At 45.6% G+C, this 14,406-nt stretch overlaps 1 protein-coding gene across 1 annotated transcript in view; it reads right to left on the bottom strand.

Moving 5' to 3' along the window:
• The window catches only part of map4k5 (mitogen-activated protein kinase kinase kinase kinase 5), a gene marked incomplete at its 3' end in the record, with an annotated part of 98,060 nt that overhangs the window by 6,849 nt on the left and 76,805 nt on the right, over positions 1–14,406 (bottom strand). Inside the window, exons 21-26 of the mRNA XM_084181522.1 lie at positions 11,210–11,298; positions 9,117–9,158; positions 7,005–7,089; positions 6,832–6,911; positions 1,250–2,120; positions 899–1,195 (exon numbers count right to left, since the gene is read on the bottom strand). Of these exons, the coding sequence (XP_084037648.1) occupies positions 899–1,195; positions 1,250–2,120; positions 6,832–6,911; positions 7,005–7,089; positions 9,117–9,158; positions 11,210–11,298 (1,464 nt within the window). The remainder of the gene's footprint in view (positions 1–898; positions 1,196–1,249; positions 2,121–6,831; positions 6,912–7,004; positions 7,090–9,116; positions 9,159–11,209; positions 11,299–14,406) is intronic.

Here is a 14,406-nt window from a genome sequence, read left to right as displayed (position 1 = left end):
TTCAGCATAACAATACCCCAGTGCACAAAGCGAGGTCCATACAGGAATGGTTTGTCGAGATCAATGTGGAAGAACCTGACTGGCCTGCACAGAGCCCTGACCTCAACCCCATCGAACACCTTTGGGATGAATTGGAACGCCGACTGCGAGCCAGGCCTTATCGCCCAAACATCAGTGTCCGACCTCACTAATGCTCTCGTGGCTGAATGGAAGCAAGTCCCCGCAGCAATGTTCCAACATCTAGTGGAAAGCCTTCCCAGAAGAGTGGAGGCTGTTATAGCAGCAAAGGGGGGACCAACTCCATATTAAAGCCCATGATTTTGGAACGAGATGTTCAACAAGTAGGTGTCCACATACTTTTGGTCATGTAGTGTATCTGTCCAAACTATCTACATTGCTACTGTAACCAGGAGTCTTTACAACCACTGGTCCATATAAACGCCATATCTATTCCACACAGCAGTAGGCAATAAAGACATGACTCACCACAATATGCAGTCAAGCGCTTCTTATCGGGGTTTTCATCCAAAAGCTTTTAAACAAACTGTTACTTCTGGTCTATAGATAGCTTTGAGGTGATTGTATTTACAGTATGGTGTGTAGATAACAGGTAATGGTATTGCTCCTGTAGAATAGATATGATGTAATGGTGTTTCCAGGCAGATAACAGCAAAACAAAGCAGTAGGTTATCATAGCAGCTGACTATGATCGATACCGCCTCTATCTCTGACAGACTGCAGTACAGCAGGTTGTTGTGATACCTGACAGAGACAGTCCTTACTGACTCACCTGACAGAGACAGTCCCACTGACTCACCTGACAGAGACAGTCCCACTGACTCAACTGACAGAGACAGTCCCACTGACTCACCTGACAGAGACAGTCCCACTGACTCACCTGACAGAGACAGTCCCACTGACTCGCCTGACAGAGACAGTCCCACTGACTCGCCTGACAGAGACAGTCCCACTGACTCGCCTGACAGAGACAGTCCCACTGACTCGCCTGACAGAGACAGTCCCACTGACTCGCCTGACAGAGACAGTCCCACTGACTCGCCTGACAGAGACAGTCCCACTGACTCGCCTGACAGAGACAGTCCCACTGACTCGCCTGACAGAGACAGTCCCACTGACTCGCCTGACAGAGACAGTCCCACTGACTCGCCTGACAGAGACAGTCCCACTGACTCGCCTGGCAGAGACAGTCCCACTGACTCACCTGGCAGAGACAGTCCCACTGACTCACCTGACAGAGACAGTCCCACTGACTCACCTGACAGAGACAGTCCCACTGACTCACCTGACAGAGACAGTCCCACTGACTCACCTGACAGAGACAGTCCCACTGACTCACCTGACAGAGACAGTCCCACTGACTCACCTGACAGAGACAGTCCCACTGACTCACCTGACAGAGACAGTCCCACTGACTCACCTGACAGAGACAGTCCCACTGACTCACCTGACAGAGACAGTCCCACTGACTCACCTGACAGAGACAGTCCCACTGACTCACCTGACAGAGACAGTCCCACTGACTCGCCTGACAGAGACAGTCCCACTGACTCACCTGACAGAGACAGTCCCACTGACTCACCTGACAGAGACAGTCCCACTGACTCACCTGACAGAGACAGTCCCACTGACTCACCTGACAGAGACAGTCCCACTGACTCGCCTGACAGAGACAGTCCCACTGACTCGCCTGACAGAGACAGTCCCACTGACTCACCTGACAGAGACAGTCCCACTGACTCACCTGACAGAGACAGTCCCACTGACTCACCTGACAGAGACAGTCCCACTGACTCACCTGACAGAGACAGTCCCACTGACTCACCTGACAGAGACAGTCCCACTGACTCACCTGACAGAGACAGTCCCACTGACTCACCTGACAGAGACAGTCCCACTGACTCACCTGACAGAGACAGTCCCACTGACTCACCTGACAGAGACAGTCCCACTGACTCACCTGACAGAGACAGTCCCACTGACTCACCTGACAGAGACAGTCCCACTGACTCACCTGACAGAGACAGTCCCACTGACTCACCTGACAGTGACATCAGGTTGTTGTTGATGATGTAGAGCCAGGTGCACTTCCTGGGGAACAGCTAGAATGGGGGGAACGTAACACAATAAGGACATTTAATACTCACTGTTGAAATAGAACAATTTGGCAGTACACAGCACATTATTTAATGGATTCAGACCTACAGTAACTAAGACTTAAGATGAGGTCAGTTGAGTGTAGCCATGCGCATCTTTCGCTTTCAAGACGATTCGATACGTATCTAGCTCGATACATGGGCTCCGATTCGATAAAGGAACAATACGTTATAGTTTGAAACGTCATTTACAAAATAGCTATGACATAGCCAATGAATATATAGCAAAACTTTGGATTTCAAATTGGATGGTTTTGACCATTTGGACGTTTTTACGGAATGATCTTCTCTTCTCACTTCGGCCATGCGGTGTGCCTCAAAAAAGTGCTTGATGTCCTCGTTATGAAATTAATCAACTTTACCCTGTATATCTAAAAAATGACCATATATACCGAGTATAGAAAACATTAAGGACACCTGCTCTTTCCATGACATAGACTGACCAGGTGAATCCAGTTGAAAGCAACGAGCCCTTATTGATGTCACTTGTTAAATCCACTTCAAGCAGTGTAGATGAAGACGAGACGACGACGGATTAAATAAGGATTTTTAAACCTTGAGACATGGGATTGTGTATGTGTGCCATTCAGAAGGTGAATGGACAAGACAAAATATGTACAGTGCCTTGCCAAAGCATTCATCCCCCTTGACGTTTTTCCTATTTTGTTGCATTATAACCTGTAATTTTAAATGGATTTTTATTTGGATTTCATGTAATGGACATACACAAAATAGTCCAAATTGGTGTAGTGAAATGGAAAAAATTAACTTGTTTCAAAAAATTCAAAAAAATAAATAACGGAAAAGTGGTGCATGCGTATGTATTCACCCCCTTTGCTTTGAAGCCCCTAAATAAGATCTGGTGCAACCAATTACCTTCAGATGTCACATAATTAGTTAAATAAAGTCCACCTGTGTGCAATCTAAGTGTCACATGATCTGTCACATGATCTCAGTATATATACAGTTGAAGTCGGAAGTTTACATACACTTAGGTTGGAGTCATTAAAACTTGTTTTTCAACCACTCCACAGATTTCTTGTTAACAAACTATAGTTTTGGCAAGTCGGTTAGGACATCTACTTTGTGCATGACGCAAGTAATTTTTCCAACAATTGTTTACAAACAGATTATTTCACTTATAATTCACTGTATCACAATTCCAGTGGGTCAGAAGTTTGACTGTGCCTTTAAACAGCTTGGAAAATTCCAGAAAATGATGTCATGGCTTTAGAAGCTTCTGATAGGCTAATTGACATCATTTGAGTCAATTGGGGGTGTACCTGTGGATGTATTTCAAGGCCTACCTTCAAACTCTGTGCCTCTTTGCTTGACATCATAGAAAAATCAAAAGAAAGCAGCCAAGCCAAAACTGTAGACCTCCACAAGTCTGGTTCATCACTGGGAGCAATTTCCAAATGCCTGAAGGTACCACATTAATCTATACAAACAATAGTACGCAAGTATAAACACCATGGGACCGCGCAGCCGTCATACCGCTCAGGAAGGAGACGCGTTCTGTCTCCTAAAGATGAACGTACTTTGGTGCGAAAAGTGCAAATCAATCCCAGAACAACAGCAAAGGACCTTGTGAAGATGCTGGAGGAAACAGGTACAAAGGTATCTATAGGCACAGTAAAACGAGTCCTATATCGACATAACCTGAAAGGCCGCTCAGCAAGGAAGAAGCCACCGCTCCAAAACCGCCATAAAAAAGCCAGACTACGGTTTGCAACTGCACATGGGGACAAAGATCATACTTTTTGGAGAAATGTCCTCTGGTCTGATGAAACAAAAAAAGAACTGTTTGGCCATAATGACCATGGTTATGTTTGGAGGAAAAAGGGGGCTCTTGCAAGCCGAAGAACACCATCCCAACCGTGAAGCACGGGGGTGGCAGCATCATGCTGTAGGGGTGCTTTGCTGTAGGAGGCACTGGTGCACTTCACAAAATAGATGGCATCATGAGGAAGGAAAATTATGTGGATATATTGAAGCAACATCTCAAGACATCAGACAGTAACTTAAAGCTTGGTCTCAAATGGGTCTTCCAAATGGACAATGACCCCAAGCATACTTCCAAAGTTGTGGCAAAATGGCTTAAGGACAACAAAGTCAAGGTATTGGAGTGGCCATCACAAAGCCCTGACCTCAATCCTATAGAAAATGTGTGGGCAGAACTGAAGAAGCGTGTGCGAGCAAGGAGGCCTACAAACCGGTGCAGCATTAAATCCATTATTAAAATGTTTTAAGAAAATGGCACCACAACAATCCTGCCAAGAGAGGGCCGCCCACCAAAACTCACAGACTAGGCAAGGAGGTCATTAATCAGAGAGGCAACAAAGAGACCAAAGATAACCCTGAAGGAGCTGCAAAGCTCCACAGCGGAGATTGGAGTATCTGTCCATAGGACCACTTTAAGCCGTACACTCCACAGAGCTGGGCATTGCTTAAAAAAAAGAAGCAAACACATTTGGTGTTCGCCAAAAGCCATGTGGGAGACTCCCCAAACATATGGAAGAAGGTACTCTGGTCAGATGAGACTAACATTTTTGGCCATCAAGGAAAACGCTATGTCTGGCGCAAACCCAACACCTCTCATCACCCCTAGAACACCATCCCACAGTGAAGCATGGTGGTGGCAGCATCATGCTGGGGGGATGTTTTTCCATCGGCAAGGACTGGGAAACTGATCCGAATTGAAGGAATGATGGATGGCGCTAAATACAGGGAAATTCTTGAGGGAAACCTGTTTCAGTCTTCCAAAGATTTGAGACTGGAACGGAGGTTCACCTTCCAGCAGGACAATGACCCTAAGCATACTGCTAAAGCAACACTCGAGTGGTTTAAGGGGAAACATTTAAATGTCTTGGAATGGCCTTGTCAAAGCCAATTGAGAATCTGTGGTATGACTTAAAGATTGCTGTACACCAGCAGAACCCATCCAACTTGAAGGAGCTGGAGCAGTTTTGCCTTGAAGAATGGGCAAAAATACCAGTGGCTAGATGTGCCAAGCTTATAGAGACATACCCCAAGAGACTTGCAGCTGTAATTGCTGCAAAAGGTGAACTGTTATGCACGCTCAAGTTTTCAGTTTTTTTTGTCTTATTTCTTGTTTGTTTCACAATAAAAAATATTTTGTAGTAGGAATGTTGTGTAAATCAAATGATACAAACCCCCCAAAAAATCAAATTTAATTCCAGGTTGTAAGACAACAAAATTGGAAAAATGCCATGGGGGGTGAATACTGGTGGTCCTCTGTAGCTCAGCTGGTAGAGCACGGCGCTTGTAACGCCAAGGTAGTGGGTTCGATCCCCGGGACCACCCATACACAAAAAAATTTATGCACGCATGACTGTAAGTCGCTTTGGATAAAAGCGTCTGCTAAATGGCATATTATTATTATTATTAATACTTTCGCAAGCCACTGTATGTATCTTTAAACAGGGTATGTTAGTAGGTGCTAGGCACACCGGTTTGTGTCAAGAACTGCAATGCTGCTGGGTTTTTCACGCTCAACAGTTTCCCGTGTGAATCAAAAAATGGTCCACCACCCAAAGGACATCCAGCCAACTTGACACAACTGAGGGAAGCATTGGTGTTAACATGGGCCAGCAACCCTGTGGAATGCTTTCGACACCTTGTAGAGTCCACACCCCGATGAATTGAGGCTGTTCTGAGGGTAAAAGGGGGGAGGGGTGCAACTCAATATTAGGAAGGTGTTGCTAATGTTTGGTATACTCAGTGTATACCGACTGTACAGTATAAAGCAAAACTATCAAATCTATTGCTGATAGTGAACCTGAACAATCAAAATAAAATCGATTGTAAGCCCGGTTCAGCAGATATAGCCAGATGGAGTTGCGTCTCCGGTAGCTTACGTTTATTCTGATAAAACAACATTTTCAACAGCGCATAGATAACAATAAGCTAGCAAATTACATAGGTTGACATTCAACCAATAAAGCCTAATATCACGCTAGCCATTTTAGCATTTCAATGCTGAAGGTGTCGCGCAGATGTACAAGATCAGGAACAGGCCGTCTACCTCGCGTTGGTCAGCGTGCGAAGCTGGGCACAGTGCGCAGTTTGACTAGGCTACTGATGTTGCCCGGGGTTGTTCGGCATTCAAAATGACTTGTAGATCAATGACTGTCAACACAGTGACATGCAGTTAGACACTGAAGGAGAGGACGCATCAGTTGTCACAAAATATGAGGTATTTTCTGAAGGTAGAAAGTATGTAATGTGAGCAAAACATTTTAGTGAACTTGCGATTCGTAACGTTTGAATACATTTTCTGACCGATGCATGCTACATTTGGATCGGTTTGGAATGTGTCTTAAAAATTTTAAAATCGGGGACCGATGTGTATCGATTAATCATTACATCCCTAATATTTATGAGTGGCTTTTCTTAGTGCTGTGCATACCACCTTATTTGATGGATTCAGAGATGTACTAAAGCCTATAGACAATCATATGTTATCAGTTTGGTCCTATATTTATGGTTCAACAAGATGCAGTGGGTTTTATTAGTGTCAAAGCTAAGCTATCCAAGAGATGTTAAAGCTAAGTTATCCAAGAGATGTTAAAGCTAAGCTATCCAAGAGATGTTAAAGCTAAGTTATCCAAGAGATGTTAACTCGTGTTCCTACCTGTTCCATGGTGGCTTCATGAAGCTCATTCATGTTGAGGGTATAAATACCATCCTCTGTCCCAAATATAAGGTATTGGTCTGGAAAACAGTAGAAAAATGGAACCGTCTGTGACACACTCATTCTCTAACATTATATGTGTATATGTGTGTGTGTGTGTGTGTGTGTGTTACCTTTGGTATCCGGGTGTATCCATGACGTGGCACAGTTGATTTTCAGTGGACAGCCATCAAAAACTTTGGAGAAACAGGCCCCCATCTAGTGTAGTGATGAGAAAAATACCAACAAACTGGGTTTCAGAGAGTGAATCTCCACCCAAAGACGGTCTGGAAGATAGCAACAATAGACAACATTCTGACCACAGTAACCAGAGATGACCAACAGCACGGTAACCAGAGATGACCAACAGCACGGTAACCAGAGATGACCAACAGGACAGTAACCAGAGATGACCAACAGGACAGTAACCAGAGATGACCAACAGGACAGTAACCAGAGATGACCAACAGCACAGTAACCAGAGATGACCAACAGGACAGTAACCAGAGATGACCAACAGGACAGTAACCAGAGATGACCAACAGCACAGTAACCAGAGATGACCAACAGGACAGTAACCAGAGATGACCAACTGCACAGTAACCAGAGATGACCAACAGGACAGTAACCAGAGATGACCAACAGCACAGTAACCAGAGATGACCAACAGGACAGTAACCAGAGATGACCAACAGCACAGTAACCAGAGATGACCAACAGCACAGTAACCAGAGATGACCAACAGCACAGTAACCAGAGATGACCAACAGCACAGTAACCAGAGATGACCAACAGGGCAGTAACCAGAGATGACCAACATGACAGTAACCAGAGATGACCAACAGCACAGTAACCAGAGATGACCAACAGCACAGTAACCAGAGATGACCAACAGCACAGTAACCAGAGATGACCAACAGCACAGTAACCAGAGATGACCAACAGCACAGTAACCAGAGATGACCAACAGCACAGTAACCAGAGATGACCAACAGCACAGTAACCAGAGATGACCAACAGCACAGTAACCAGAGATGACCAACAGCACAGTAACCAGAGATGACCAACATGACAGTAACCAGAGATGACCAACAGGACAGTAACCAGAGATGACCAACATGACAGTAACCAGAGATGACCAACAGCACAGTAACCAGAGATGACCAACAGCTCAGTAACCAGAGATGACCAACAGGACAGTAACCAGAGATGACCAACAGCACAGTAACCAGAGATGACCAACAGGACAGTAACCAGAGATGACCAACAGCACAGTAACCAGAGATGACCAACATGACAGTAACCAGAGATGACCAACAGCACAGTAACCAGAGATGACCAACAGCACAGTAACCAGAGATGACCAACAGGACAGTAACCAGAGATGACCAACAGCACAGTAACCAGAGATGACCAACAGGACAGTAACCAGAGATGACCAACAGGACAGTAACCAGAGATGACCAACAGCACAGTAACCAGAGATGACCAACAGCACAGTAACCAGAGATGACCAACAGCACAGTAACCAGAGATGACCAACAGCACAGTAACCAGAGATGACCAACAGCACAGTAACCAGAGATGACCAACAGGACAGTAACCAGAGATGACCAACAGCACAGTGACCAGAGATGACCAACAGCACAGTAACCAGAGATGACCAACAGGACAGTAACCAGAGATGACCAACAGCACAGTAACCAGAGATGACCAACATGACAGTAACCAGAGATGACCAACAGCACAGGAACCAGAGATGACCAACAGCACAGTAACCAGAGATGACCAACAGCACAGTAACCAGAGATGACCAACAGCACAGTGACCAGAGATGACCAACAGCACAGGAACCAGAGATGACCAACAGCACAGTAACCAGAGATGACCAACTGCACAGCGACCAGAGATGACCAACTGCACAGCGACCAGAGATGACCAACTGCACAGCGACCAGAGATGACCAACAGCACAGCGACCAGAGATGACCAACTGCACAGTTGGAGTCGGTCCAGTCTGACCATAGACAATATACATTCATCATACTATTAATTCATCATAGACATAGTCTAACCCATCCACCAGGGGGACAATGGAGGCAACTAGGCCCGATACATACAGTCTCCGTCTCACATGGCACCCTATTCCCTATATAGTGTTGTACTTTATAGGGCTCTGGTCAAAAGTAGTGCACTATAAAAAGGGAATAGGGTGTTATTTAGGACTCAATAACATGGGCCACTCACCAGGACTTTAGGGGTGGGCGGCAGGCCGTTGATAGCTGGTTTCTGAGGAGAAACAAATAGCCACACGTCAGACTGGATGAAGAGTGGAGGACATACGAAGTAATGCCGAGCTGGTTTGCCAGGCACTGTTTTAAAATGTTAATCTGTTGACTTCAAGCAACCGTTTATTGTTTTAAGCAAGAGGATGGACTTGGCATGTTCTGTACTCTTCCTTTGCCAAGCCAAACTAATTATTATGTAGATTAGATCTGGTTTGTAGATTTGCCAAGCCTCATAGCTCAGACACACCGGTAGGATTGTTAAACGTTTGCCTGCCGACAGTATGAAAAAAAACAACAATTATGCACTCACTAACTGTAAGTCGCTCTGGATAAGAGCGTCTGCTAAATGACTAAAATGTAAAAATTTACTTAGCAGCTCTGAACAGTGTTGGCAGACAATCTCTTTTGTGTTCACACAGCAAAGACCTTGAAGTCGTCAGCCACTCAGCCTTGTTGCTAGCTAGTTGCGCTAATGTTGCTATTTTGTAGAAAGCCTTTGTTGATACTAGCCAGATGGCCACAGCTAGATGACTACTTAGCAAGATGACGAAGAAACAATTTAATAAACTCCATAATCTCATACTGTCAGTGCCCAACCCATAGCCAAACGTTTAGCTAGCTTGCTAACGTTAGCACATTCGCTAAGTCAGCTAGCACAACATAGTGTAATGTCCCTAGCTACCTAGCTAACTCAGCAGCTAACACAGGCAGTCGTTTCATGGAAAGTAATCCATTGTGATTTAATTATGTCAATTCCAACTACAGTGGTTAGCTAGCTTGGAGGGTGAATTTAGTGTTGTGTGCATTGCATCTGTACACTTAGCTAGCTACCATCCCATAGACACAGACACAGACACAGACACAGACACAGACAGACAGACAGACAGACAGACAGACAGACAGACAGACAGACAGACAGACAGACAAAAGGCCATATGTTATTTAGTTGGGTCATTTCTTCCTGCCTCCATTTCTACTCAAACCATTTGAAACTCCAGATGAGGGAGTATGAAGTGAGACTGGCTCATGACATTTAAAGTTTTTGTTGCTCCCCCACGTAGGTGCATCTGCTCTCTGATTGGCTCAAAGTCAAGTTGTTGGCCACTGACCAGCGTTGCGATTCTAGCAGTAGAATAGGTAGGTTCAGCGCTACCGGGGACGGCAAGCAGCAGGTACCGCTTCTGTTCTAGCAAGAGAAGTAACAGCCTCCCCACTGGGATGAGTACCTATCGGCCGTCTATCGGCAGTGAGATTCTCTGTGTGTTTCATGCTTTATAAAAACGCAACTACTGTCTCAAACCTCAGCACTGTGGAAAACAAAAACAGTTAGACTCTGTCCCAAATGGTACCCTGTTCCCTATCTAGTGCACTACTTTTGACCAGAGCCCTATGGGCCCTATGAGCCCTGGTCAAAAGTAGTGCACTACATAGGGAGTCATTTGGGACGCAATCTCGGTGTCATTATGCTATCATATTCTCTTTTCTCCTGAATCAACGATTTCAACACGAACAGCTGCCAATTTCCCCTGAATCAACGATTTCAACACGAACAGCTGCCAATTCCCCCTGAATCAATGATTTCAACATGAACAGCTGCCAAAGGTCCCTCTATAACCATCAGTGTCTGATTAATTAGTATACTGTGGGGTTGAGTCCCAAATGGCCCCCTATTCCCTATGTAGTTAACTACTTAGGGAAGCCACATGAGCCCTACCAAAAGTAGTGCACTATAAATCGGGAAGAGTGTGTGATTTGGGACATAACCTAGGTTTCAGAGCAGGGTCAGTAAGTTGCTTGGACAGACAGACAGACAGACAGACAGACAGACAGACAGACAAAAGGCCATATGTTATTTAGTTGGGTCATTTCTTCCTGCCTCCATTTCTACTCAAACCATTTGAAACTCCAGATGAGGGAGCGTATTTTGTCTGTATAAAATAAATAAATAACTATATGTTATCTAAGATTATATGACTGTTTGTGACATATTTAGATAGCTTTGCCATGTACATAGTCACATACCATATACAAATCACATAGATAAAGACTCACATGGTATTCCTTCTTCTCCTTCCTGTGTGGTCGGCTGGGAGGAGTCTTGGGATTGTCCCCGTTCACACTCCCATCAGAGTCACCATGTTCTGGGGACAGAGACAAGTTACGTTTACATTTGATATTTTAGTCATTTAGCACTGGGGTTCTGCGGAGGTACTGCAGGGGTTCCCTGCAGCTCAGTTGGTAGAGCATGGCGCTTGCAATGCCAGGGTTGTGGGTTCGTTTCCCACGGGGGGCCAGTATGAAAATGTATGCACTCACTAACTGTAAGTCGCTCTGGATAAGAGCATCTGCTAAATGACTAAAATGTTGTTGTTTTTTTAATCAGTGGAGGTACTGCAGGGGTTCAGTGGAGATACTGCAGGGGTTCAGTGGAGATAATGCAGGGGTTCCGTGGAGATACTGCAGGGGTTCCGGAGGTACTGCAGGGGTTCCGGAGGTACTGCAGGGGTTCCGGAGGTACTGCAGGGGTTCCGTGGAGATACTGCAGGGGTTCCGGAGGTACTGCAGGGGTTCCGGAGGTACTGCAGGGGTTCCGGAGGTACTGCAGGGGTTCCGGAGGTACTGCAGGGGTTCCGGAGGTACTGCAGGGGTTCCGCGGAGATACTGCAGGGGTTACGTGGAGGTACTGCAGGGGTTCCGGAGGTACTGCAGGGGTTCCGGAGGTACTGCAGGGGTTCCGGAGGTACTGCAGGGGTTCCGGAGGTACTGCAGGGGTTCCGGAGGTACTGCAGGGGTTCCGGAGGTACTGCAGGGTTCCGCGGAAGTACTGCTGGGGTTCCGCAGCCAGATCTCGAGATAGTGATACAATGCCTTCGGAAAGTATTCAGACCCCTATTTGGGGAGTTTCTCCCATTCTTCTCTGCAGATCCTCTCAAGCTCTGTCAGGTTGGAGGGGAGCGTTGCTGCACAGCTATTTCCAGGTCTCTCCAGAGATGTTTTTGGTACCATTCCCCAGATCTGTGCCTCGATACAATCCTGTCTCGGAGCTCTACGGACAATTCCTTCGACCTCATGGCTTGGTTTTTGCACTGACATGCACTGTCAACTGTGGGACCTTATATAAACAGGTGTGTGCCATTCCAAATCATGTCCAATCAATTGAATTTACCACAGGTGGACTCCAATCAAGTTGTGGAAACATCAAGGATGATCAATGGAAACAGGATGCACCTGAGCTCAATTTCGAGTCTCATAGCAAAGGGTCTGAAAACGTATGTAAATAAGGTATTTCTGTTTTTGTTTTTTTATACATTTGCAAATTGTCTAAAAATCTGTTTTCACTTTGACATTATGGGGTGTTGTGTGTAGATTGAGGAAGAAAAAAATGAAATGTAATCCATTTTAGAATAAGGCTGTACCAACAGAATATGGAAAAGGGGAAGGTGTCTGAATACTTTCCGAATGCACTGTATAAAAAAGAAAAGAAAAAAAAACATTTATATTTATATTTTTTTATGAATATTACCAACGCTAACAGATTTATAATAATAATAATAATAAGCCATTTAGCAGACGCTTTTATCCAAAGCAACTTACAGTCATGTGTGCATACATTTTTACGTATGGGTGGTCCCGGGGATTGAACCCACTACCCTGGCGTTACAAGCGCCATGCTCTACCAATTGAGCTACAGAGGATTAAACACATTTTGGCCAAGGGATCTGTGGAAAAGTAATTTAAGCTTTAAAACTGCAAAATTTTCTCTCCGCCTCGTGGTAAAATGTGTCGAATTCGCAGGACATTAAGCTTTCAAGCTGCAACAAAACATCTCCGCCACATGACAAAATGTGTAGAATTGCAGGAAATTAGCTTGAAAACTGAAATTCTCCCTCTCCGATGCCAATACGTGGGCCATTAAAATGTTCCTTCCCAGAGCCGAAGTCACAGTAAAACTCTTTTTTTTTTTTTCTCACAAGTTATTAAAGGGGGTCCCTGATGAATTTGTTACTACAAAAGGGGTCCCCCTGGCCACAAAAAGTTTGAGAACCCCTGATTTAGCAGACGCGCTTATCCAGAGCCACTTACAAATCAGTGCAATGAACTAAAGTAGGTATAATAACCACATATCACCATCATTGCAAGCAGGGGGAAGTGGAGGGTTATATTCTAGCATAGAACTCTGGAGGGTTATATCTGTTCTCTGAGGGTTATACACTACATGACCAAAAGTATGTGGACACCTGCTCGTCAAACATCTCATTCTAAAATCACGGGCATTAATATAGCGAGTTGGTTCCCCTTCTGCTGCTACAACAGCCTCCACACTTCTGGGAAGGCTTTCCACTAGATGTTGGAACATTGCTGCGGGGGACTTGCTTCCATTCAGCCACAAGAGCATTAGTGAGGTCGGGCACTGATGTTGGGGGCGATTAGGCCTGGCTCGCAGTCGGCGTTCCAATTCATCCCAAAGGCGTTCGATGGGGTTGAGGTCAGGGCTCTGTGCAGGCCAGTCAAGTCTTTCACACTGATCTCGACAAAGCATTTCTGTAGGGACCTCGCTCTGTGCACGGGGGCATTGTCATGTTGAAACAAGAAAGGGCCTTCCCCAAACTGTTGCCAGAAAGTTGGAAGCACAGAATCGTCTAGAATGTCATTGTATGCTGATTTAAGATTTCCCTTCACTGGAACTAAGGGGCCTAGCCCGAACCATGAAAAACAGTCCCAGACCATTACTCCTCCTCCACCAAACTTTACAGTTGGCACTATGCATTGGGGCAGGTAGCGTTCTCCTGGCATCCGCCAAACCCAGATTTGTCCGTCGGACAGCCAGATGGTGAAGCGTGACTCATCACTCCAGAGAACGCGTTTCCACTGCTGCAGAGTCCAATGGCGGCGAGCTTTACACCTCTCCAGCCGACGCTTGGCATTGCACATGGTGATCTTAGGCTTGTGTGCGGCTGCTCGGCCATGGAAACTAATTTCATGAAGCTCCCGACGAACAGTTATTGTGCTGACGTTGCTTCCAGAGGCAGTTTGGAACTCGGTGAGTGTTACATCCGAGGACAGATGATTGTTATGCGCTTCAGCACTCGGCGGTCCCGTTCTGTGAGCTTGTGTGGCCTACCACTTCGCGGCTGAGCCGTTGTTGCTCCTAGACGTTTCCACTTCACAATAACAGCACTTACAGTTGACCGGGGCAGCTCTAGCAGGGCAGACATTTGACGAACTGACTTGTTGGAAATGTGGCATCT

The sequence above is a fragment of the Coregonus lavaretus genome (assembly GCF_964263955.1).
Source record: "Coregonus lavaretus genome assembly, chromosome: 18".
NCBI classification, from domain to species: Eukaryota; Metazoa; Chordata; class Actinopteri; order Salmoniformes; family Salmonidae; genus Coregonus; species Coregonus lavaretus.
Note: the sequence above shows the minus strand (reverse complement) of the source record. Positions and strands in the feature narration are given on the sequence as shown.